The sequence below is a fragment of the Panthera leo genome, chromosome C2 (assembly GCF_018350215.1).
Source record: "Panthera leo isolate Ple1 chromosome C2, P.leo_Ple1_pat1.1, whole genome shotgun sequence".
Lineage (NCBI taxonomy): Eukaryota > Metazoa > Chordata > Mammalia > Carnivora > Felidae > Panthera > Panthera leo.
The window spans coordinates 96,042,198-96,069,217 of record NC_056687.1 but is presented as its reverse complement, the minus strand read 5'-3'; the positions used below and the strand labels follow the sequence as shown (position 1 = coordinate 96,069,217).

At 45.1% G+C, this 27,020-nt stretch overlaps 1 protein-coding gene and 1 long non-coding RNA gene across 7 annotated transcripts in view; one reads left to right on the top strand and one right to left on the bottom strand.

Annotated features, from left to right (window-relative positions):
- Nucleotides 1–6,196, bottom strand: part of MECOM (MDS1 and EVI1 complex locus) — a 557,439-nt gene extending 551,243 nt beyond the window's left edge. For all 5 annotated transcript variants that reach the window (XM_042954308.1, XM_042954311.1, XM_042954309.1 and 2 more), the window contains exon 1: nucleotides 6,064–6,196. In XM_042954308.1, the coding sequence (XP_042810242.1) occupies nucleotides 6,064–6,100 (37 nt within the window). In that variant the 5' untranslated portion in view covers nucleotides 6,101–6,196. The remainder of the gene's footprint in view (nucleotides 1–6,063) is intronic.
- A 654-nt stretch (nucleotides 6,197–6,850) lies between these two features.
- Nucleotides 6,851–8,863, top strand: LOC122229203. Of its 2 annotated transcripts, none has more exons than XR_006206967.1 (3): nucleotides 6,851–6,891; nucleotides 7,233–7,295; nucleotides 8,812–8,863. It is a non-coding gene; the product is annotated as an uncharacterized LOC122229203 (long non-coding RNA). The 2 variants fall into 2 exon arrangements; XR_006206968.1 differs by lacking the exon at nucleotides 8,812–8,863 and adding an exon at nucleotides 7,743–7,896.
- The last annotated feature ends 18,157 nt before the right edge of the window (nucleotides 8,864–27,020 follow it).

Sequence of the window (27,020 nt, the reverse complement as noted above, 5' to 3'; positions counted from 1 at the left end):
CAAAACATACATACGTACAGTGAAGCTCTGCCTATTAAGATGCCTTAAGCTCTGTTTGTTTGTTTATTTTTCAAAAAAATCAATGTGCAAGCCCAATGTAATAAGATGCTGTAGCTTTTATGAAAGAGGTGAAATAATTTTAAACACAGACACACAATGAGTTTATTTATTTAGAAACTTGTTAAATAGAGTCTGGGAATTCAAATATTCAATGTTGACATTGTACAGAACTGGCCAGGAGCCAGAACCCAGTCTCCAAAGGGACCTATTGGACAAGGAATTCAGGCCTTTCTCTCCTCCCACTTGAGCTAAATAGGTAGAGGCCATTAGTTATACCCACAGCAATATCTGAACCGCACTCAAATAAGCTGCCCTCGCCCGGGCACTTCAAAGGAGGGCAAGTGTGTTTAGCTTTTTAGTGCTGAACTAGAACACTTTTGAAAGAGTTTTGTAAACAGTTTCTTCCTTATGTAGAAACACCTCTGAAGTTTCTTGTATGGCATGTAAGCAAGGGTAATTCACAAGGATTATACTTTTGTTCATTTGCTGGAGGAAAATATCATATCAACCTGTGTGCAAACGGGAAATCTGGAAGTAGAAGCCCACTGCTTCTGTCTTCCTTTCTCCCTCTCTTATTTTCCACTCCATTTGTTTGTCTCCTTTCTATCCTCTTCCTCACACTTGTTCTCACTACACAGCCAATTTCCTTGAATATTCTCTAGTAAACTCAGAAGGCCAGAAGAGTGGGAAGGGGGAAATCTAATTTTAGAAAAAGGACCGTGGCAAATGGGGTGGGGAGGGAACTAATGATTCATACTGGGCTGCCCAGCCACAGAGAAAAGCAGACCCCACAGACCTTTTTTTAGAAAACGCCTAGAGCACGGGTTCCAGCCAAGGAAGGGTTAACCACCACTCCAGAAAAATGTGCCTAGCATCATTACAGTGTGACTGTCTCCTCTGGCCAGTCTCTCCACCCCCCACATCAGCCCTCCCCAGTCCCTCTCTCCCCTACCAGGGAGAGTGAATGAAGATGTGCCTGCCCCTCCTCACTTGAGTGTTCCTTAACCCCGGACGTGTGTGAGAGAGAGAGAGAGAGAGAGAGAGAGAGAGAAGTGCGCACGTGTGCATGTGTGTGTGCACTGTCAGTGCAAACCACGCTCGAGGGAAGCAGTGGGCCAGGCACGCAGCACTTTTGAGGCTGGAGAGGGCAGAGTTCTGGCCTAAGTTTGGGAGCCAGGAGCTGAGCAGCGGGAGGCAGGAGGTGTGGGGGTCCTCCCTGGGTGAACACGGCCACCGCCCCTAGGTTCCTCCCCAGCTCCACCCCCCCACTCCTCAACGGAGCCCACTCCCACTGTCTGAGACAATTGTGAGATGAGGGGTGGCAGGGGCTGAGTACCTCGGGAACAGGACTGAGAGCCACTGGCCAGAAGGTGACAAGTCAAGTTTCTCCACTTCAGGGCCGCTTCCAGCAGAGGCAAAAGGGAGGAGGTGCAGGGAGAGAGGGGACCGAGCTAGACATGCGGAGGGCAACAAGTCAGCTCTCCTTTGCCCTCTTTTGCCCTTCTTGCCCCCGGAGTCTCCATCCTTGTCCTTCCTGCCCCAGGCCACGTCTGCAGCGATAACCTGGCCCCAACTTGCAAAAATGAAACAAAGTAAACTCCCAAACGACAAGATGTTTAAAGGGAAACCGCTTACAGAGTTAGTGCTTTCAACTTTATAAAAAAAGAAGAAAGCAAAAATTGCGTAGAATGACGCGTTAATTTCTATTCAGTAAGCGTCCTACGTGTTGAATGTCTGTCGGCAGAGGAGGCCCGGCCCGGGTAGTAGGGAGAGGCCTCTGCTTAGAAAGCCGGAGAACTGGGCTACCCCGCACAGACGCGCTCACGCACACTTCCACACACACTCACGTGCACAGCGTCGCCCAGACCTGCGACTTCTCAGCCCCCACAAGTAAAAGCCTGAAAAAGGAGCCCTTCTCTCCAGCCTTCCTGCCTCTGCAGTTAATGAACCATACCCTTCCACAGTGTTTAGGATGGGGTGGGGTGGGGGGATGAAAAGCGTTATTAACCTTCTCCTAAACATAGATTTTTTTTTTTTTTTTTTTTTTTTTTTTTGGCGAAACACATCGAAATGCTGCAGGAAGACTGCGCTCCAAGTGCCAAATGCAATAAAGAAGCCCTAAGCCAGGGTAATGGTCAAGTAATGGCAAATAAACCGCCTTCCTAGAAGGGGCCTCTGCCTCCGTCGGGCGAGCGTTTTTCCTCCTCAAAAGCAGTCTGAAATAAACAAGTAAAATATGTTTTTTAAACAGAGCTCTGTATTTCGATTTTTTTTTTTTTTTTTGAGAGTGAAGAAAAACACAAATAGGTGGGTTTAAAGGGAGTGCAGGCTGGAACCTGGGTGCAGGTTTCCTTTGTTATCTCACGTATTGCTAAGGTGAGGAGTTTAAGCACGTGAGGGAGGGTCGTCATCTACCATAGCTATTTAAGAGCCTCTTTTTAAACAGAGATCAAGTGTACAAGTAACAAGTGCCCCCTCTCCGGGGTCTTGCTAAGCGCATCGCCTTCTGGGTCTTTACGAGACTTCTGGGGGGCCCGGTAGCTAAGGGGGGTTACACGTTGCAACTCGTTCGTTGCTGTGATTGAAACCCTGCCGGGTGTCACTTTAAGGAAGTGGGGTGGGGGGGTTGCTTCAGTGTTTCGGCTCAAGACAAGCTGGGCAGACCCAACCTGACTTCTTCCCCATCGCCAGGAGAAAAAAAGTTACAACTGGCAATTCTGGCACCGCCCAGGTGCTATCCTAGCTGCCCAAAAAAACCGCTGGGAAGCCTCCCGGCGCTTGCCAGAGTCTGCTTGGCTTTTAGTTTTCTTTTCTTAAAGATGGGAATAAAAGCCAAGGGCTTTAGACAGTACAAATGTCAATCTTCTTGCTTTTCCCTTCTTTGTTTTTTTAATTAAAAGGTTTATTCCTCCCAAATGATTTGCAACGAATTTATCGTTTTCAACTATTGTGTAAAAAATATATATATATATATATATATATATATATATATATATATATATATATCAAGCACTGTAAGTTGGAAAATGGGCAGTGCATTCATTCTGGGCTTAACTTCAGTGGGTACTGTCAGGGTCCATGGGATCCTGTACTGTAGGCAAGACCAGCACAGGACTTGGCCACCAAAGAAATTTACAAAAGACAAAAAGAATAACAAGAATCCAGAAAACTACTGTTCCTATCTGATTTGTTTCCATTGCAGTGTTTACTCTGCATAAAAAAGCATAAAGGTGTGCTTTTTAAAGTAGGCGGGTCACACTGCCTCTTCCTAACCCAGAAAAAGAAAGAAACGGGTGAGACAGAGCGGCAAAGTTTTCGTTGGACAGCACGGCAAGGGGTCACTGACTATGTCCGCCACGCGCAAGGAAACTCACGCACTGCAGAGGGGGAAGGAAATAGCGCTTTAAAATACAAAAAAAAAAAAAAAATCCCTAGTTTGATATGATTTCCTTTATTACCCAGATTGTAACTGAAGAATTGCATAAAGCAGCGCTTCTGCCTGCCCGGGGCAGGCTGCGCGGTGGCAACAGCTGGAGCAGCGCGAGCGGGAACCCGAGGGTCAGCAAGGGAAGTTTGTAAGAGTTCCTATCTAGTCATCAGACAGCGGCGGCGGCATCCTTAGAGACACTAGAGACAAAATGAGTAGGTCTCCTACTGGATGAATGACAAGTCTCATCAGATCGGAAAACGAGGTTTCTGTGTCTGGATGTTGAGCGGGCTGTGCGTGCGGGAATGTTTTAATAGGGCGGCGTATAGCTTGGCAATTAAAACAGTTGAAAAAAGTTGCTCAAGAAAATTCGAAGGGTTTTGTGTTCTGCTTTCACTTCGGCAGATACCGGGCGATCAGGCGCAAAGCATTCGGCTTTCATTTCATAGTTTAGGCATGGTTGAAATAGGCTCTCCACGCCCCCCCAAAACCGTTCTCTTCCCCCCCGCAAGCCTCCAATCTCTCTCTCTCTCTCTCTCTCTCTCTCTCTCTCTCTCTCTCTCACACACACACACACACACACACACACACTCCAAACCTTTAGCCGGAATTCAAGCCCCCAGGCCTCCAAGCATATGTACATTTAATTCCTCCTCAGATGAAAATAAAGACATCGGCCTCATTTAAAAGTGAAAAGAAAAAAACAGGACTTCTACTGGCTCTCTTTGACAGTGTCGCAGCTAAGTGAAATGAACAACATCCAAAAAAGAAACAGATGTACTGATGACCCAAGAGCCCTATATTTAGGTTGATCCCAGAGACCAGGGTGAAAGGAAACGTATTGGGAAGTGGAGGAGTGCTTGAGTGAGGACTGGACGAAGCACTGGAAAGACGCCTACGATGACACCATCTCGCTGGGCTAGACCTTGGATTCCCACTGCCAAAGAAACCCAGCCCGCAGAGGTGCCGCTGCCTTAAGGCGCGGCTGCTGAGGGGACTTGGAAGGCTGGAAGGCTTGGGGACGTACTTGCTTTTAATATGCAAGAGAGAAGAGGGCGGGGAGATTGGGGATTTTCCTGGGGAGAAGCATCCTACCCACCCCTATCTCCCCTTTCTCTGGTCCACAAGCAAAACAATTAGCTGTTTTCGGCGAGTGGGAGAGCGAACGGCGGCCTGTCCCCTCCCGAGGCTGCTCCAGCCTCGCAAGCTGACACCTCGAGGAGAGGGCTTTGGACTGCTAGGGTTTGCTCCGGGTCTCAGCACCTCAGAGTCCCCTTAGACTTGTGGTAGAAGCTTTTGGGCAAACCCATTCCTAACGCTTAGAGTCCCGATCGAGGCTTCCGCCTTTCCAAACAGTGTCGGCTCAGCGGACAATTCCAGGCGAAGTCCCCTAACACTTCTGCGGGAAGAGTGGGGGATGGGGGCCCTGCCACCCCTGCACTGAACCCAATCTCCCTGGTCCCGCGTGACCAAGGCCGCTCCACGCCGGGCAGGCAGGGGGCGCCGGGGAGGGTGAGTGACCCGAGACCCCGGCTGCATCCAGAAATAGAGCAAGAGGCTCTGCCGCGCTCTCTCAGCGGCCTAAGGTCCCGGCAGCCCGCCCCCTGGGGGTCACTCGGCGCCCGGCCAGCCTGGAGCTCGCTAGCGGGAGCAGGCCCTTTCGGCCCCCTTCTCCTCCGCGGCTGTCGCCGCTGGCTGCGCTCCCTGCACTCCTCACTCTCCACGCGCTCGCGGGGCCTGGCCTCTCCTCACCTGCCCCTGGCTCCGCGGAGCCGGTAGCTCCGCACTGCCTGTGCCCCACCACCACCACCACCACACACACTGCGACTACAACCCCCACTCTCGTCTCCCCCACTCCCCACCCCAGTCGTCCCGCCGCGCGGCGCACGCCGCAGAGCACCGCCGAGCGCACAGCGCCCACTACCGCAACCGCCGCTCGGCGCAGCTCGGCGCAGCCCGCCAGCCCGCGCAACTTCCAGCGGCCGCCTCGCAACTTTTCCCAACTCCACCACTGCTGCCCGCCGCCGCCGCCACTGTGGCTCCCTCCGAGCCTGCCACCCACCCCAAACCCCAGAAACAAACCAAGGCTCGAAAAAGCTCCCATCCCCAGACCGCCCCCCCATCCCCCGCTCCCCCTCCCATACCCGGGACTAGCTGGTTGGCCAGAGGCAACTCTCCTCCGCCTGGGGGGAAGGGGAGGGGAGGGGGAGACTCTCTCGTCTTCTCTCCCCCCCACCCCACCCCACCCCTTCCCGCTTGCTCTCGCGCGCTCTTCTCCCTCCCACCCCGGTCTTGGCTGCCCCCACCCCCACCCCCACCCCGGGGTTGCCACAGCTGGTCGGTGCACGGGGCTAAGGGCTGCCCCGGCTCCTCTGGCGCCCAAACCAAGAGCGAGAGCGCGGGCGGCCGGGCGCGAAGGCTGGGACCGGCAGGTTGCTGGGGCTGCGCTGCGCCTGCCCTCCGCCCGGGGCCCCGGCGCGAGAGGCAGCTGCGCGCTCCCTCCCGGAGCGCTGGAGACAGATATGCAAGATGGCAGAGGAGGGGGAAAGCCAATAGAAAAGGGATATTGCACCTACTTGTGGCCAGTTTCCTTGCCCTGCCTTTGGATCTCATGCTGTGCCCAGTCCTGCAGCCGCTGGTGTGTGGTTGGGGTTTTTTTTTCTTGGATCTTTTCCTTCTTTTGCTTTCCCTCTCGCTCCCTCCCTCGCTTCTCTCTCTCTCTCTCTCTCTCTCTCTCTCTCTCTCTCTCATACACACACACACACACACACACACACACTTACACACACTCACTCTCTGTCTTTCCCTCTTTCACTCTCTCTCCCTCCCTCTCTCCCTTTCTCTCAATCCACACTCGCTATCTCTCCAGCATTGTCAGTTCGGACACCTTCGCACATGCGCGCTAGACGCCCCTCCAACATCTCAGCGCCGCCAAAAAAAGTTTGGAGCGATTTATCACTTTGATTTGGAGATCTTGTCAGATGGCAATCGCCGAGGAGGCGGAGAAAGGGAGCCACGGGGAGGGCGGCGGGGGGCGGGGAGCGAGCACAGGGAGCCAGAGGGGAGCAGACACCTCGCCCCCAAAAAAGGCGGGGAGGGGGGGGGGGAAATAAAAAGACTAGGGCAAAGGACTGATTTCGTGTTGGAATCACCTATAAGCCTGTATCATTACTATTATTGTTTTTCCCACCATAAATTGCAGGAAATTTTCTATACATCCACGGAGAAAACATGAAGTGGGGCTTTTAAAACCTTTTTCCATATTAAAGAACTAGAAGGACAGGACTCTTAAATGATCCAGGAGAAAGTGAGAATCATCCTGAACTTCAGGAAATCTGCTGCCGCCGCTCTTACTGCTACTGAAGCTATTTCGGCTTGTGCTTTCGGAGTTGAAAGTACAACAAGTAACTGTTTTCTTTCTCGATGTTAAGTATACTACCAATACTTGCCATTCTTGGAACATTTCAGTGGTCTATTCCCATCAAGTAGTAATGATCACCTTTGATTCCCAGGTCCGGGCAGGCTCGGGCATTTAACATCCAAGACCTCCTGCTTCCCTAAGGTCGGCCGTCACCTTCCGGCCTCCCCCACCGCTGCCCCCATCTCCGGTTGCCCCAGCTCTGCCTGCCTGCCATTTTCACTCACTTGCTTAAACCCACAACCTTTAGGGTCATAAGAAAGGGGGGGGGGGGGTCCTTTCCCACCCTTAAAAAAAATAAATTGTTGGAATTTGCTTTAATTACAGGATTTACCAATGAAGTGGGCACATAGAAATGGGGAAATCCTAAAGGGGCCAGCTGTGTTCAAGGTATGAATCAATCTCAACTACGTATAGATTTTCTCTTGGTACAACTGCCTTGCATTAAACAGTTTTGTTCAATACCTTCCATGAGCTATTTATGTCCCCATTAATATCTGTTGCAAATCCTGCCAGACACTGTAAAAGAAAATTACAATCTTTTCAGTCTCTGTGCTGCAACAGTACATCCTTGATGATCCAGTTAGAGGAGAAGGAAAAGAAAAGCAAGTCCTGGGCATGAGTTTAGGAAAGGTAGGGGAGGGGAAGAGAGATCATTGAGAATACCCTGTTGTGCCAGTTGTCATTTATTGTCAAAACTAGGACTGGGAGTGTGAGCAAACAGCAAGTTTCAACCCTAAGAGGGGTTCATCAATGGTTCATAGAATATCTCTGTTTGAGGAAATCAAAATTCAAAGGATCACCCTGGCTAAGGATGCCCACCATTTCTTTCTCCAGAGTTGTGTAATTCTGGGAGCATGTGGCGGTAAGATAGAGGTCCCTGGAGAACCAAGTAAAGGTCCCAAGAGAGACAGACGTGTAATGTCGAAATGTAAGGAAAAGATAAAGGGAGCAAATGAAGTAATTACACAGAGCAGTAGTAAAACAACTTCCAAAAGAGAAGGTTCTGGTAAGCACCAGATGGGCACAGGAGAACTCTATCATTCCCTCTGGACTGAAAAGGCAGGTGGGGGGAGGGGGGTCCAATCCTGCTACAATTCCTGTTGCCCTGTGGTGTACTTCTACACAGCAGAGGTGGGTGCAAAAACACCAGGCTTTGGGTACCCAGAGGTCTGTGAATTCGAATTCACTGGCTCTGCTCAGTTTAGATGGAGGAGTGCCTTCCCTCAGATGAACAGTTAAGTTTCCTCAGAAGAAAAGGAGAAGTTGGGGTTGAGAACCATCAGAAAGGTAATAGAATCTCTAGGGAGAGAAACACTAGACTGGCCATCAAGATGTTCACAGAAGCTGCTTCTGATCAGTTTAAGGACTCCCTGGGGACCCTCACCTTGGCCAAAAGACACAGAGAAGGCACAGGAGGATCAGGCCCCACCCATCTGTCAGAACCTCAATGGCCTCTTCCCGCAGAAAGGGAGAAGGAGACCCCTAGGCAGGAAGAGTGCCCTGCACAGTAGGAGGCTCAGCCTTGGACTTTTCATTTCACCTCCTCAGCCCCGGGGAGCTTAAAAAAATAATAAAAAGGAGTTACTATCCTCCCCTCCACTGCTCTCATTAATTCCTTCCATCTCATCCCCACGGGGGGTATATATCCTGGTCCACTCGCGGAGAGGAGGTTAAGAGACGTGCCAGAGAATTTTCTAGGAAACGAAGGTACCATGGAACCAAACCCAAGATTAAATAGAAAACCCACCTGTGAAGCTGCGGTGATTGTTTCTGCTGAGAAATTACAAACCACGTGGCAGGCTAGGGGTGGGGTAGGGGCTGTGAAGGGAACTGAATAGCATATGAAGGACTCAAGAAAATCAAATCTGAGTCCCCAAACTTAAAGATCCGTCAACTTTTCTAGACGGCGAAGAGCAAGAGGATGAGGCGTCGCTGGAACACCCTCCCCTTCTGGTTTTTAAAGTCCCTGGGGTCGCGGCCGCCTCCGCGAATGCCTGGTCTTTCCAAGAGTTTCGGGACACGAGCAAATCCAACCTCTTCCAACTGAAATAATAAACACAAACTCCTCTGTGCCCTAGGGCCAAAGCATTGTGACTAGACAAGGCATCATTCTTTTTGTTGTTTTTTTTAGTAAAGTATTCGCAACATCATCACTTTTATTTTCAAACCTGAAAGCTGGGTTTTTCTTTTCTTTCTTCCTTTCTCTCCCTCTCTCTTTTTCTTCCTCATTTGCTTTCCGCCTTGAGTATTAGTTAAAAAAAAAAAAAAAAAAAGCTAAGTTGCTAGTTCAAGTGTGTTTAACCTGATGGAGCAAACGCCCAGCAAGCAGCGGACTGCGCTCGCCGCCTGCAGCGCGGCTTGCCTGAGCGTGCCGACCTGGGCGGGTTCCCACTTCTAAGTACGTGAACCCCGTCAGTTCCACCTGTCCCAAGTCTCAGCCGTGAGACCCAAGCAGGTGACTTTCTGGTCAACGGCCCCACGGATTCCCAAAATCCTTTGACGGGACATCCAAGCTGTCGCTCGCCCAAGAGACAAGAGGCCTCCAACAAGTTGGCCGAGCTACCCTCGCTGCCCGATTCCCCACCACCCACCTTTTTCTCTTCTCCTGAAATTCGTTTCCTTGAGGGGCATGAGTACCAACGTTTTCTTGCATTTTCTCCAACGGAAACGGGAATCCTGGAAACAGTGCCTCCTTGGAAAGTCGTTGAGTTTACGGACTGTTTGGATTTGCTTGTTTTATTACTGTCATATTTTGTGTCGGGGGTTTTGTGGGGTTTTTTTTTCTTTTTGGAGGTTTTGTTTTTTTGTTTTTTTTTTTTTTTAAGGAGAAGCAGAGATGAAGAAGAGGGGTCATTGAAGAGGACAAGAGAAGTATACCCTTTCTCCAACCATGTTTCTTTAATAAATCCTAGAAACGGCAAAGAACTGATTTTCAATACATTGCATGCAACAGAAACTTGTCCTTTCCTCGAATTAAAATTGAACCAGCCCCACTGTATCTTTGGAAGAAAGTTTGAATTCTTTATGGAGGTATTTCTTGGCCTATTGTCTTTGTGCAGTGAACTTTACATCTTGCTATTCAACCTATATTCTCCTGGCTACCAGCAAGATTAATTTAATCATTGTAATGCAATTATTAATACTGTTTACCCAACGCTGGGTTTCAGGTTGGCTGTTAAGAAATTAAACTCTCGCTGGGTGACCAGAGCTAGGCAGGGGTTTCTTCATGTTGAAAGGAAACAGTCCTCTTTATTTAGTCTCAGAGCTCTAGCTTTCGGCCACGGGCTCAATTAGCCAAAATGGAAACAATTTTCATTCATTGCAATAACTCACTGTTCTGGAGATCGCTTTCAAAATATACACTTTATTATTATACGCTGACCTCGGTGGCGTGGAGTGGCAATAAAAGAAAGAGGCAGGGAGATCTATCTAGCCCCCTTGGGCTATAATTATTAGAAATTAATTGGGTTCAGGACCCTGGGTAGTCTAGCTAAATTAATAGCTTGTCTAGTGGTTTAAATCCGAATTTTTAGTCCACGGGAGAAAGAGAGAGTCACAGACATGAAATGCTGACCCAAGGGACGCCCGAGTTTACTTGCAAGACACTCATCTATTAAATAGTGTCTAGAATACATTTGAGTTGGGGAGAAGGGGTCGGAGTAGGAGGGGCGGGGACCAGAAGAAAGAAAGGAGCGAGATGGGGAAGGCGACTGCGAGTGAGCTAAAAGGTCTCGAGTTGATTTTATTCGATTTTTCTTGTCTGCATTGTTTTCGGGAGGGGTTGCATTTAGGGGTTAAAATAAAAAATAAAGATCCCGTGTACTCGGAGCTGTCGTGCTGGAGTAAAAGTGAAAAGGGAGCCTTAGGCAAAAGGAAATTACTGCGAGCCCGCGTGACCTTTCAGGGAGGTAATCAATCAAGTGATCAACAGGGATATTTATCATCGCTATATAGGACTACTTCGCCCTGCACGGGCGGGGGTGGGGAGGCGAGAGGAGGGTGGAGACACGCGCGCACGCGCGTGCACACACACACACACACACACACACACACACACAAAAGTTTGGACAAACCCGATAAGCCTCGAGACAGAACACGTAGGCTTTAATAAATGTTAAGACTGTCCGTTTAGTCTGACATTCTTGGAGAAACACACACTCCTACACATACGCAAGGGGAAATGCGCACATCCCCGCAGCAGTGGCCGCGTGAAGGTGTTAACTTTAAACTGTCCACTGCGCTTTGCCCTGAAAGGAAAGCTCGCGGTGAAATGCTTGCTTCAAACACCAGCGAGGAGAGACAGCGGGGCTGAGGCCAAGGAGGAGCAGGGAAAGCGTGACTTCCGCGACCAGTCTTGGAAGGGGCGCCGCCGGCCTCAGGGGGCTCAGGGCAGCGTTGGTGGCCCTCTCTGAGATGCACGGATGCCAGGGTCCGAGGCTCCGCGGCAGCCTCCTCTTCCTGCGAAATCCTCGCGCGGCCCCAGCGGCGCGGCTGGAGAGAGGCGCACTCGGAGCCAGCCAGCTCCTGCGAGCACGCGCGGCGAGGGTTGGGAGGCGGTGCGTTTTCTGCCCAGTTACCTTCTGTACCTTGTAAAACTTGCCGTTTTGTAAATTGCGTTTTTCGGCCCCGGATTTCTTAGCAAATCGTTAGGTTTTACAATCCTGCTGCAACCCTCTGGTCGTTCAACAGCCCTCCACCCCCAACTTCAGAAGTGCATATAAGGGAAGGTGGGGCGGGGTGGCTGGCTTTTTTAATAATAATGATAATGGTATTATATAGTCGACTTAAAATCTAGGTCCCCGAGGCCTTCGCCCAGCTCGGGGATTATAATCAGCAGTTCTTTCGAGACAAGGTCGGGCTGATTACTGGCCCTTGAGGCTGGGAACTATTTCCCAACAGGTTTATGAAACACAGGTTGGGGTGATGCGCGCCGCCTCCCAGGTAGCGAGCCGCCACTCCCGCCGTGTGGGAATGTGGGGCCGCGCCAGGGCCGTGCTGGTTGGCACCAGATGCGAAGCTCGCGCTCCCCCGCCGGTCGCTCGGGCTGCCCTCTGCGGGCTCGGAAAGGCCTCCTCCTGCACAGCCTAGTCTGCGGCGCCCCCGCCTGGCTTCCCCGGCCGCTGCAGCTCCGGGGGCGCCCGCCGCCTAGGGCTCCAGCTGTGCACAGTAGCTGCCTGGGCGTGGGGGTGGGAAACAGCTGGAGCGCCCCGGGGAAGCGCCGGTTGGGGTGGAAAGGAACCCAGCTACGAGGATTACGAGGCGATCAACTCCCAGAGTTGCTACTGGTTTAGGATCAGGAGGAGCAGCTTCACGGGGCACAAATCTTTGCCCGTGGGAACAGGAGCTCTGGAGAGAAACCAGACTGCTGGTATGCGATACCGGGGAAAGTTTGGACCTCCTTGAGCCCCTTCTACCGATCAAACAATAACCTAGAAAAGTGCTTCTCAAAGTTAAATGTGCGTATGAATCCCTTGGGGATCTTACTGAAATGCGAATTCAGATTCAGTAAGTCTGGAGTGGAGACCCAAGCAGTCTGCGTTTCTAACGCTCCTGGGCGAAGTGGATGCTTCTCTAAGTGTGGCTCCCGGATCAACAACATTAAGCATTACCTGGACTTTATTAGAAACACAGCATCTCAGTTCCTAATCCAAACCTACTAAATCAAAAATTGGCTTTATAACAAGAGATTCACTTGAACGTGGGAGTTTGGAAAACGCTGCTCTAGGATGTGCCTAGCCAGGTTTTTTGTTGTTGCTGTTGTTGTTGTTTTCCCTTCTGTCTTAGATCACGACACCTCCATGACTGAACCTCTTTTCAAATCCTGCTGTCTGCTTTGGTCGTGGGAGAGGATGGAGTCGATGAACCTATCCCTTCAAAAGCTGCAACTCCTCTACCCCCTTGGAGAAACTCTTACCCTCTTCATCAATTGACTGCTGGACTCAAGACAAATGCCATCAGAGAGGTTTTCATGGGTTCTGGTCAGCACCCAGAATGACAAATGCTTCCACTTCCTTCTCACCCCCACCCCACTATTTTGCTGACATTTATCTCTCCCTCCTTACATTAGAGTTCTTTGTTTCCACGTCTTCCTTCCCCTCTCAGCCATAGGCTTCTTGAAGGAGACCATGCCTTATATTCTCCACGCTTTGGTTTCTCAGTGCAGCAGGGAAATTCCTTCCTCAACGGGATTAACGTCTCAAAATGCTCTGTGAACTATAAAGCTAAAGTAACTATTACCTCTTTTTCGTACCCCTAACCCACCTTCCTATAGGCTAACACACTGTTTTATATCACTAACTACTTAGTATGGTGTTGTCTCTCTGAAAGGTTCTTGAATTCGATCACACACCCAATATACTGAACCTAGAACACAGCCACATTTAAAGCTTTTTTGTATGAACACTTAAGTTCTAGTTTTCTCCTCCATAATATTCTCTAGAGAAGAGGTTCTTAACCTGGGATAGAAAGAATTCAGGAGTCTGGGTGACATCTGATCTTCTAATTTCATTACTCAGAGAGGTGGTTCTGGAGCCTGGAAGCTGTCAGCATTCTAAGTGGTCACTAGCTAAAAGTTGGGATCTTCAAGAATTAAAAGCTAGATTTGTAAATATGATTAAGTGAGCCCTCTTGGGGGACTACAAAGATGGACAAATACCATCAAAGATTCTGGAACTCTTCCGGAAGCCACGGTTGCCAGTGTCAGGAAAAGATAGCAGTATTCAGATTTCAGAGCCATTATACATTAGATAAATTTTGAAATAGCAAGATAAAGTTGAAAGATTTTAAGAGTCAAACCTTTGGAGGTTTAAATCCCAGTTCTACCCAAGCTACCTGGGTGGCTCAGTCAGTTAAGTGTCTGACTCTTGGTTTCATCTCAGACCATGGTCTCATGGTTCATGGGTTCGAGCCCTGCATTGGGCACTGCACTGACAGCTGCACAGCCTGCTTGGGATTTTCTATCTCCGTCTCTCTCTGCCCCTCCGCCTTGTCTCTCTCTCTCTCAAAAATAAATAAATAAGCATTAAAAAAAAATAAATCGCAGGTCTACCTTTTACCAGCTGTGTAATCTTGGGCAAATTGCTGAATGTCTGTAAGTCCCCATTTTCTCCTCTGTATGATGGAAATGACTATGTATATATTACAGGGTTATTGTGAGAATTTTTAAGACAATATATACAAAGTACCTACTATGCAATGTCTGCTGCATAGCAGAAATTTGAAAAATGGAGCTACTTAAACCTCCAAATTCTGTCATTCTATAATTCGCATAATGATAAAGTTTAGCGTGTGTGTGTGTGTGTGTGTGTGTGTGTGTGTGTGTGTGCGCGCGCGCGCGCGCACGCGCAGGCAGTGGTCTTGGACACTGCCTTTTCCATTCCAATCTATAATGACATATTTTTTCTTTGCTCAGTAAATTGTCCCCTCAAATTGCTGAAGCCTGAGGCATTTGGTGTATATAAAACTGGCTGGTGCAACTAAATCTTAACATTGCAGTTTGAATAGGCACCAGTGTGTGTGTGTGTGTGTGTGTGTGTGTGTGTGTGATTGGATGTTAGCTACATATTTTCAAGGATTCTTGTGTACTTGTTCCTACCGTCAATATGACAGTATGAACCAGGGTTATACTCAGTTTATCCCATACAAGCAGTGTCCTGATCATCTCTCAGATGAGGCAACAGGGCCTGGGCCACATGATGAGGGCCACTGAGACTCACTGACAGAGACATGGCTCTTCCCCTGGCTGCCTGATTGCAAGCCTTTCTGGATAATACATACAAAGTCATACTTCAAAGCTCTCTAATGTATCCGTTTTACCATATTCTCTCCCTGGAAGATGGAAGCCACACAGACGATTCAAAGAGACAGTGTTTTTAAATGGGATTAGCAAGTGCTTTTTATTTTTAAAAAATATTTTGTTTATGTGATTTTTTTGTTTGTTTAGTGTTTTTAAATTTTGATTTTCACAAATCTAGTTGCTATGCTTACTATCAATACATAACCTATTGATCGAGTCTAGATCCCGGCCAGGAACTAAAAGATCTGTGAAATTTACAAATGCCCTGCTTTAATATTCTTTACTCAAACAAATGATTGTGGCTGACATAAGAAAATATAGACGTCATCAAAGCAAGTTAATTTGCTTAATATACTTTTAAACATATAGATATAGCAGATTTTCCACATCTTTATAAAGCACTAACTATAGGACCCATGCTGACACAGCTTATAAAGAAGACTGCCTTGTAACAAGATCCTCAGTACTCAGTAACTTAATTCCCTTGACTTGAGTCCAAGCAGACCTGGCTACCCTCAAACTCAGCTATAGAGTGAAGCCCATAGTCATGACAGAGTGTGATACAGGTGTGCCCTGCTTTATGAAAAGCCACATCACAATGTGATTATTCTCTCCATGCTATTTTATTAAATAATGAGGTCCCCTGAGACACTTAAAATATGATTTGACTTACAAAAATTTGATTTATACTCACTTTTCCCAGAAACATACCTATGGAGGTAAAGCCCTATTTTTTTTAATGATGATGCATGTCCCATAATGTTTTATAAGCAGTCCATTTTCAAAGGTTAAGGTAAGGAAGCATACCACAGTTCTGAGACTGAGAAAAAAAACAATTTCTGTATGGAGAGTCAATTGTACCCAGAAGAAACTGTGGGAATTGATCTGTTGAATTATCTACTTTGAGAGCTCATGTAGATGTACTAGAAGTCTGATATATGGTAAGATTTGGACTTCAAATGTTTTTAAAAATACAGTGCTGTTATACTGGGTTTTAATAGAAAAATTTTCAGATAAACTCTATAAACACTCTTAAAAAATACTTTTCAAGGCTGAAGAAAAAGAATTTTCTGTTGCATAGAGAAACTGAATAATTCTAAAATTGGTCTGGGCTTATGATCATTTAGAAATGATAGTATATAGGCAAAAATACTACCATCCAACTCGTGTCCAGGTTTTCACTTAGCTAGTTGGCATTGAACTGAAACTCTGAAATTGTATATATTGTACTCATCAAGACATTTGGCATCCTTTTTTAGAAAATTTTTTTTAATGTTTATTTATTTTTGAGAGACAGAGACTGAGCAGGGGAGGGGTAGAGAGAGAGACACACACACACAGAATCTGAAGCAAGCTCCAGGCTGTGAGCTGTCAGCACAGAGCCTGACGCGGGGCTCGCACCTACAAACCGTGAGATTATGACCTGAGCCGAAGTCAGATATTTAACCGACTGAGCCCCCCAGGGCCCCCAAGACATTTGACATTCTTAAGGGTTCTAGGAGACATTTTAATTTCCGGCTGCAGGGGAAGCACCAATGCAGAGAAGCCAAGATAGTGAATACTATTTTGATACATCTGTTTCTGTTGTGTTAATGTTATGCTGAGCTTTTCACAACTTTTGTGTCCACAATCTCTACAAAATCAGTAATCATAGAGGTTTCTTCAGCACACTAAATGGGCAATCTGTGCACTTGTGCCTCCCAGACAATACAACATATGGTCATGGAGCATGGGCTCCTTAGCTCCAAGAACCTCCTTTTCCAATCCACCCTACATGCCAATGCTTCACTAATCTTCCTAAAGCACAGTTCTGATAATATTTTCCTACTCGGAATCTTCAAGATCCTTTAGTTATTTTCAGGATAAAGTCCCAAATTTTGCCTTTAATTCAGGGGTATTCTACATAGGGGAAATAGCAAGAGAGATGGGAAAGCATGAGGTATGGCCAGAAGTGTTAATCTTAGTCTGCCTGAGTGATGAGATTCAAGAAAACACTTTACCGGAAACAGGTTTGTAAAGATAGGCCAGGCATATTCCACGAAGGACTTTGAATGAAAAACAAAACATTGGGGCTTTATCTTGAAAATAATCATGAGTTGGGGCGCCTGGGTGGCTCAGTCGGTTAAGCGTCCGACTTCGGCTCAGGTCATGATCTCACGGTCCGTGGGTTCGAGCCCCACGTCGGGCTCTGTGCTGACAGCTCAGAGCCTGGAGCCCATTTCAGATTCTGTGTCTCCCTCTCTCTCTACCCCTCCCCTGTTCATGCTCTGTCTCTCTCTGTCTCAAAAATAAATAAACGTTAAAAAAAATTAAAAAAAAGAAAAAAAGAAAATAATCGTGAGATCTTGAAAATACTGAATAAAGGGATGACATTATCAGAACTGTGCCTTAGGAAAATTAAGCAGGCAGTGGTGTGTAGGGTGGATTACACTTCTTCACAGGTTCAGTCGACACATCTTTTAAGACCCAAGGCAAACATCGTCTCCTCCAGTAAAACTGTTGATATGGTTCTCCCGACTGGAAACAGTCTCTCCTCATCACCAACATCCTACAGCATCTCTTCTTTACATGCTGTTTTTGTGCATATCTCTATGGTGCCTCTTAACAGACTGTAAGTCCCTTGAGGGGTATTTGTATCCAACTCTTCTTGTTCTCCAGTGTTAAAACACATCTTGTTAACAACTAGTGGCCTTTTCTAAACATAAGGATTTTGTTTTTCAACAATTTTAAAAAATGCTTGACAGTTACCTTTTTTGTAACCACCTCTCCTCCAGCCTCTCCAATTGTTCTTTCTCTCTGAGTAGGTATATGTTGGATCTTTTTGTGCTATCTTCCATATTTATTCGCCTCTCTTTCATAAATTCTATCTCTATCTTTCTGTGTTTAATTCTGAATGATTTCCCAGACCTATATTCAAGCTCTCTAATTCTCTCTTTGGCTACATCTAATCAACTAATGCGTCAATTAATTTTTTCCATCTCTATTATGTTTTTTAATTTTTATAATTTATACTGTTTTTTTAGATGTTCCCATTAACTTTTCACACTGCTTTGTTGTCCTCTTATTTTCAATTTCAAGGTTAAGTTTTTATTATTTTTAAATTTTTTTTTAATGTTTATTTATTTCAGAAAAAGAAAGACCAAGTATGAGTGGGAGGGAGGGGGGCAGAGAGAGGGAGAGACAGAATTCGAACCAGGCTCCAGGCTCTGAGCTGTCACTATAGAGCCCAACATAGAGCTCAAACCCACAAACCGTGAAATCATGCTCTGAGCCAAAGTCAGATGCTTAACTGACTGAGCCACTCAGGTGCCCCTCAAGCTTAAGTTTTTAAACACGTTAAGTGGATTTCTTTTATCTGACAATTCTATTATTTGAGGTTGCTAGAGGCCTAGTCCTGCTGTTTGTCAAATTCACTGACCATTGCTCAGATGAATTGTTCTCCCATATTTTAGAATTTTGGATTGTTAGCTCACCTTCAGCAAGACTTTACCTGTGGGAATCATGTTTAATATTACTTGAAGACTTATCCTTCCAAAGTGACTTTACATTTGCTTTTATCAGATATCCCAGGAATATCATCAACTTTAAAGATTTTTATCAGCCTGGGGTTTTCCAAAAGATGGAGGATGTATGATTAGAACCACAGACATAAATGATAATAGACCTGTTGGAAAGAATTGTCAGAGGAGACTTTTTTCTTTGTAACCTAGAAACCAGATGAGATAGAAGCTTTCTTGTTATGTCCTTTTCTGGTGAGCTGATGATTTTCTAGACCAGCCTTTCACTGATAGTGTAATCCTTTGAAACCCAAATTCATGCAAGGATATCAGTTCTAACTTCCCAACTAATGTTGGACCAGAACTGTATGTATTGATTCCATGAAGGTTTTGAAACTTAAGCCCTGAGTTCTCAAAGCTATCAGCTTCCCATTCCCCAACTACAGGCTGCCAGGATTTGTATTCCCTTTTGTAGTTAATGCCAAGGACTTCCTTTTCTTTATTTCAGCAACATTTTTAATTATTAAGCAGAATGCTTCAGTGATTTCAGAAGGGAGGGATTGCAGATTATGTAGTCCATAAAATCACCAAGATATCTAGACTTAAAAATACCTGTGGTGGTTTGTTGTCAGGTGAATTTCAGTTTCAATATTTTTTCATGAATTATTTTATTCAAAATAAATGTCCAGGTCCCAAAATGCAGAACCAAATGTCACGTATAAGTAGAATCACAAAAACAGCCTTTTCCCATGGTTCTGATCAGCCTAAAATCACTCATCCCACTTCCCTTATCGGGACATCAAAATCATGTTCAGCCTTCAAATGTCATCTCAGATTCAGCCTTCTCTCTAATGTGTTCCATAATGATAGTGATAATAATTACAAAAAAACTATTTCTCAAATGATTACTTTGTGTTAAGCACTACACTGATATTTTGCAAATGTTTCCTTATTTTTGTAAATAACCCTATGACATTTCAACCTCATTGTACAGGCAAAGGAACTGATGTTTCTAGAGGTTAAGTGACTTATTCAAGGTCACCTAGCTAGTATTGGGTTGAACCATATGAAATAATTGATACTCAATTATTTTTTACTCACAAAAAAGCATTTTTACATAGCTCAATCTAAGAAATGGTGAAGATGGGATTCGAATTCAGGTCTGACTAATTTATAACGTCATATGCTTCCCCCTGGACAACACAGACTCTTTACTGTATTAATTACCCCTTACTCTAGGCTCTTGCAGTGCTTGTATCCTATGTCTTGGTTCACTTTCTTCACTTGACCTTCAGTTACAACAATGTATGTTCATCTGTCTTCGCCAGTGGATTGTAAATTCCTTGAGGGCTGTGCCTTAGCTCGGTATCCCTAGCACATAAGACAGTACTTACTACATGACAAATCTTCAATTATTTTATTGTTTAAATAAACTAAACTGAGTTTGTTTATTAGCAAGCATTGGTCAGTATTTATATGCAGTTGATGCGCTTTTAAACTTTTCTCTTTTTCTTGTTTTCTCTTAGCGGAAATTCTTAAATATGGTCCCAAATTTTTTGACACTCGTTCCATCAAGAGGTGGTGTCCGTGTCTCCTCTCCATAAATCTATGCAGACTTGTGACTGTTTCAATCAACAGAGGAAAGCAGAAGTGATGTTATGTGACTTCCTAAGGCTAGGCCATAAAAACCCATGTGGGTCCTGCCTATGTGTCTTGGTGTCTTAGAACATTTTCTCTTAGTGCTCCCAATTAGGTGCTCTATTTCAGAACTCGGTGGCCACACTACGAGAAGCCCAATCCCCATGGAGAGACCTCATGTAGGTTCTCTGGCCAACAGTCCCAGCTGTGCCCAGCCTTTGAGTTAACCCTGTTCAGATGCCAGGCAGGTGAATGAAAAAGTCCCCAGGTGATTCCAGCCCCTGGATTCCAGCTGACTGAGTCACCTCCAGGCATTTGAATCCTACCAGCTAAAGTTCCAGGTATTGTGGAGCAGAGATAAGCCATCCTTCTCTGTTCTGTCTGAAGTCCTGACCCACATACTCTGTGAACATAATAAAATGATGATTGCTTTACACCACATTTGGGGTAGCTTGTTGTGCAGCAGTAAACAACTGGAGCTTTGCCTTCATCTGACTTGTCGATGAGGAATACCTCATACCTGGTCGGTTCTGAACCTTCAGAGGTTGAGCCAGTAGTATAAAGGAGCTCCTTTCCCTCAATGATAAGGATCTGGTGGTGGATGGCTGCTCCTATGTCCAGAATCAAAAATGTGCTTCAAGTGGGTTTTGGTTTCTGGACAGCTTTTGAGCATTTGGCTCCAAACCTGTGTGTTGAGTCTGTCTTACTAGCCTTCTTTCTTGAACTGGGCCTGAGCCCAACCTAGTTGCCTGAGAGCACTGACCTCCCAACTCATTACTGCCATTCCTCTTTCTTGGGGCTGGACCTGGCCTGTGCCATCCACCATATTAACTCTGGCAAGCTGGCCTAACCCAGCAGCCAAACCACTCACCAGAAGCTGAGCCCTGCTGTTACCTAGAAGCCCTGGTGTCCACTCTACTCTCTTATACAGGACCATTCAAAGACCAGTTCCAGTCCAGGCTGCCAGCCATGTTTCACCTTCATGGACTTGGTAGTTTGGACTCTGGCCCCTCCTGAGAAGAGGATAGCTCTCTCTTCATTTTCAACCATCCTCCCCAATACGTCCCTTGTCCTTACCAGGAGTCCTCAGGGAATTGCATGGCTAGATCTGCCCTGTTCCTTGCAATTAGTCATGCACAGGTCTTCTAACAGCATACTGACAGAGATATGGAGGCAGAATGAGCAGGAGTCACTAGGAGACAACTGGATTTTCAGACAAGCCCAGAGGCAGAGGCATCCAGAATTCCTGGGGCAGCTGTGCTGGAGTTTCTAGCATCCAGTCCCAATCACCATGTTGAGAAGCAGGCAGGGACATCACTGTGTTTTGCTAGGTCAGTCTTGTGCTGTGGGAGGGCATTTCTTCTAGTTATATGAAGGATCCAAGCCTAGTTCTCCTGTCCTATCAAAGATCTGTAAACTTCCTATTAGCTTTTAATAAAACGTTCCAGCTTGTGTGTAAAATTAAGAACACTGAATTTACCATCTTCCAACATCTTGTGATCTTTGAAAGATTCAAAAAATCCCAGAGCTACTTAACCATTTATTTAATTTTTGTTTGTAGATCCTGACACAGAGTAGTATTAATATTGAAGATCTACCATGGGCCCACTGCAGTAGTAGGAAATTGACAGGTACTATGCAGTAATGTGGAAAACAATGACCAGCCAATCAAGATATGGCATGTTCAAATAGTATTACTTTCACTAAAAGCTGTAATACTAATATTAATGTTAAGTAATGAAAATATCATTATTGATAATGAAAGACTTTAATGGTTAAAAAACAAATTTATGATTTACTTTAAAAGTTTCATCTTTATCTCCCTTATAACATTTCTATTTTGGGGAATATGTTTCACATGGAATGTATTTTATAGCAATACACCCATCGAATTTATGAATGGGGACTACATGGTAAAAATATTTTTAATGATTAATCTGCATGATCAAAAAATTCAGAAACCACTGCCGTGAATTCAAATTATTTATTCTTTTTTTTCAAAGTATTTTTTCTTAAAGAGACCTTAAAGAACATCTAATCTAGTAGTTTTGAAATTTTTTGATGGCAAAATTCTTTTTTCAAAGAAAGCCCCAATACCTAAAATAAAGAATAGCTTGGTAGGGTTCCCCATCTGCTCCCTCCCCGAGGCCTCAAAGGGGCACTATCTGCAAACCATTGGTATACTAGACCTCTCTCATTAGGAAACTGAGACCCAGAAAGGAAATGACTTGACCAAAACAACTTTTCTATTCAATGACGGAAATGGTGCTCAACCTACATTTCCTGATTCTCTTTTTGTCCAAAGGTCTTTCCACCATATTGCATTATTTCATTGAAATGCTGGTTTTGGAGGAGGCTGGTGATGCTTTCTAATTTGTGTTCCCTTTGCAGTTTTGAGATGTTGAGAGATGTCTGCCAATCTGAGTCTAGGGAATATCTGCGAAGCTGGAGGGAAGTGTTACAGATTCCCCACCCACCACCCAACCCTCAGCACTTCCAAGCAAGGCTGATCACATAAAAAACATTTTTAATGAGTTCACTGTGCATGTTGTTTCTGCTTCCTCTTGCCTGTTGGCTTTAGTCAAAAGAATCTGGATTGGAAGCTCCGCCAAATACTGTCAACAGATCCAATCACAGTCGCGCTGTCATCCGATGGAAATGTAGCTTCACCGGAACTTCTGGGATCTTGTTCACACATGTGTAACCAGCAAAGGAATAAGTTGTAGTAACTACAAGCAAATATCTCTGAACTTCACTAAGACTGATGACAATGGTAATAAAAATAGTCTTTTCCATGACGAACACTACCAGTAAGTCAACGGTTAAAAAGGGATAGTTTTAGGAGTAACCAATGCATTAGCCCTTGTCAATGAGATTCCTTTTGGCAGTAATATATTCTGGGGATTAAGTTAAACCAAATGTTTGTAACAATGGAAATGTAGTCATGTTAACAGTTAGGATTATCGTCCCAGTGAATATTTGCCGTAGTTACATTCAAATTTACCCTTTGGACACTGTTTGATCATTTTCATTTCTTTTTGATAAATTCCATTTTAGATTAAAACCAACAGAAAGCATCCTTTAACATTTTTAAAGCTGTGCAGTTTATTTCCCTTTAAAATGTTTATGCTCCCCCCCCACCCCCGCCACTCCCCAACCCCCTTCCCCTTCCCGCCCCCACCCCCTGCCCTGAAGAGCTGCTGCTCACCCTGCCGGAACAGTGATGGGAGTGAGCAGTGAAAGCCCTGCTTGAGAAAGCTCTGTAAGTTCTTTGGCCACATTTGACTTTACTTGGTGCTTATAACTTTCAGATCCAGTCATGGCTGAACACTACATGTTATTTTCCCTGATTTTTCTTTGATTTCACATCTGTTTTCTGCCACTTGGATATTTTTGTGGCCATGCAGGTAAGAGGCCCTATGTTGATTTTATAACCTGGAAGCTTATCTCTGTGGTTCCTGTGCTTAGCGGGAGCCAGGGCAGAAAAGCTCATCCACGTATGACCTCACATGAAACTAGCCTTCTACCGGCTCCTGAGGTGACCCTGACAATTTCTGGGTACATAATTCAGCAAGACTAGGAACTAGTGTTGTGTATCACAAACATTCTTTGTTATTTATAGAACTTTTTCAGAAACTATTCTGTCATAATATTTTTGTTGATCGATGTAAAGAAAATTCTTGTAATCTCATTAGGCCATATGTGACACCTTGTCGTGTTTTTATTCTATAAGATGAGTGGAAGAGGGTGACAGAGAATTTGCACTTTGGGTTGCTTTGCTATTGTTTTCTTTGCTCACTTTTGACCATACACATACAAGGTAACATTAATTCCTCACACCAAGAGGGGAGCGACCCTATGAATGACTTCGGAGCACCTATGATTCAGATGCGTTGAGAGGGCCCTCACAAAGCCCTGCCACATTGGTGACATAGCCCTTCACTCTCCCGAGTTGCCACATCGCAGCAAGCTTAGAGAGCCCCGTGAAAAATGTTTGTAACAATGGAAGTGTACCCATGTTAACAGGTGGGACTATCATCCCAGTTAATATTTACTGTAGTTACATTCAAATTTACCCTTGTGAACATTGTTTGATCAGGGGAGGAGGAAACTTTTGCTCATTCTCAGGTCTCTGAGGCCACAATCACCAGTTGCTAATGGCTCCACTCCTTCCAGCTAACTACTAGTCCTCAAGGGTGAACTCATTGTCCATCTTCCTGTTACACAGGGTTTTTAACCAAAGTTGCATCTATAATCACTTACAAAGCTTTTTAATTTTTTATCTCATTTTTTGAGAGAGAGAGAGCATGTGCAAGCAGGGGAGGGGGAGAGAGAGGGAGAGAGAGAGAGAGGGAGAGAGAGAAAGAGAGAGAGAGGGAGAGAGATAAAGAGAGAGAGAGAGAGAGAGAGAGAGAGAGAATCTTAAGCAGGCTCCATGCCCAGCACAAAGCCCAATGTGGGGCTCAATCCCACAACCATGAGATCATGACCTGAGCCAAAATCAAGAATCTAATGCTTAACAGACTGAACCACCCAGGTGCCCCTACAAAGCTTTTTAAAACCACTGATGCTAAGGTTCCAGTCCAAGCTAACTAAATTAGAATCTTTGAAGGTAGGGCATGAACTATGTGTTAATAGCTTTCCAAATGATTTCTACTCAGTTACTCAAGGGCTCTCTCTGCAATAAGTCTTTGACCTTATAGATATCTTTGATCCATTGGCCCAATTGCTTTCTCACCATTCATCACTTCCTCATGTCCTGGAATCCAGATTCCCGTAGCCCATAATTATAATCATGTGCAAATGCTCACCCCCTCCTCACCATTATATTTCCCTGGTGAAGTCCCCTAAGGCCATTAAACTCACTGCCACAAATACTCCATGCCTGAACCAAGTTTCTCGAAGATTCCTAGGGGAAAACATGTAACTGACCATGTTCGTTGTTTTAACTTTAAATCCATGATCACAAACCTCAGTAGGTCACACAGCATAGCTCAAAACCCTATTATGCTTTCAGATTTTCAGTTTACCACACTACCCCCTTTTTGTTAATATGAAATTTATTGTCAAATTGGTTTCCGTACAACATCCAGTGCTCCCACACTACCCCTTTTATTCTCTACCTTAAATCTCTTAAATTCCCTTCCCCTCCCCACCATTCCTGGCTAAAGATGTTGCCTCATAATTCATTGGGGAAATACAGATAGTGGAGGCAATTCCTTATCTTCCTACCTCCAAATCTACAAAACCACTCTCATCTGTACCCACATTCTGCATCTCTCTACTGGCTATAGATAGAGTTCCTGCACGTATCAAAGATCAACCCTCCATTTTTGCTCTTGATCTCTTCTCCTCTCATCTAAGGGACTTACTTCATCGTTCCCTTCATAGGAATGCCAGTTTCCTTCCACGGCTTACAAATATGCTTCAGTATTTTCAATCTTAAAACAAAACTAACCTGCCTTAACTCCACATCACTCTGGCTATCACATCATTTCTCTGCTTCTCTTCGCTTAAAAACTTCTTTAAAAGAATTGTCATTAGTGTCTCTCTTCACTCCCTAATACTCCAGTGGAAGCATTGTTATCAAGGTCAGCCTTGCCTTTCCAAACCACCCTTCTTGGATATCTAGAAGGAACTTCAATATGTCCACACTTTCTCTTTTCTAACTCCGCAAAATAATCTGCTCCTTCTCCAGTCTTCCATTCCACTCAATGGCAACATCATCCACTCCGCTCAAGCCTTGATTCTTCTTTCTTTCTCATATCCTATTTTCAATTCATCAAAGTATTTTCCTGGCTGTTTCTCCAAAATGCATCATGAATCCATTGGATCCATGAATCCACATCTCTCCACTTCTTACTACTGGGGTCCGGTTGCCATCAATCTTCACATGGACTCACCCAACATCCTCCTGACAGTCTCCTTTCCCCACTCTCACCCCACAACATCCATTTTCTACACTGCAGCCTATGTGTCTTTGAAAAACATAGATGATATAAGTTCATGTCCAACAAATTCCCATTCCATATAAATATAAACTCTTTTTTAAGGCCCATCTGACCCAGCTTCTGTCTGCTCTTCAAACCTCATCTCAGATCGTTCCTCCCACCAACTCCCACTTTTGCTCCAGCACAAGGAACATTTGCTCATTCCTTCACCATTGTGCACTGCAGAAAATCTCCAAGGCTCCACTTCCACTGGTCTGCCTCAAATGCTTGCTTCCCAGATCTTGTATGGTCCAGCTCCTTCTTAGCTCAGAGGTTTCTTTGTCTCCCTGACAATTCAGTCTAAAGCAGCCACTGACCAACCATCACTTTTTATTGTGTTACTCAGTTTTCGTTTCTTTGGGGCACTTTTTCAACAAATGAGGTGATTTTGGCTGACATCTCAAGAGTAAATAAAGCTAGTTTTAAAGACATTCTCCAGGGAAGAGTTTAATAAGGAAAAGCCTTTGGGTAAGATGAACTCTGAAGAAATCTAAAAACAATACTTCATCTTTAAGGGCAGTGTGTGGGTTGCACAGGTAAATGTTACTGGCTTTCTTGAAAGTCCTTTGAAGAGGTTTGAAATTTGATGACCATAATCATGCTTTTGGCTCTAGTTCCAACATTTGGGTTCTCTGACCACGTCAGATGACCCAAAGAATTTTAGATCATATATTCTATGTTCCTTTGTCTCAGCAAGAAGCCACTAACTCACTCAGGGGACTTCTTTTCTCTTTTCTTGAAAATGATTAACCTATTAGCATCTATGACTTGGAGTGACTTTAGTGATGATCTAAGTTATCTGGTCCTTGCTTCTCATAGTGTAAAAGCCTGTCTATGGTTAATTTCAGACATAAGTATTTCTCCCCTAAACTTCCTTTCAATGAAAGGACACAACTAATTTTGCCTCTTTCTGAGTGATAACACCACTTGTGCTTTCAGAAGCTAATTGGGGGATCCCCATTTTGAATTCTTTGATACCAATGATGAATGAGAAATATACATGAATAATTTTCCTTTAGTGTTAATGGGAGTTAAAAAGCACATGTCATAAGGAATAAAGTTCTCTTCCCAGATATAATAATAGCTGGGCTTTTTCTTTCTTTCTTCAGAAATTCTGGAATCAGTGTTCAGCCAACAGTAATTACTGCTCATTACAATAATCATCACTATCAGCTTGATCGGTCCCCTGGGG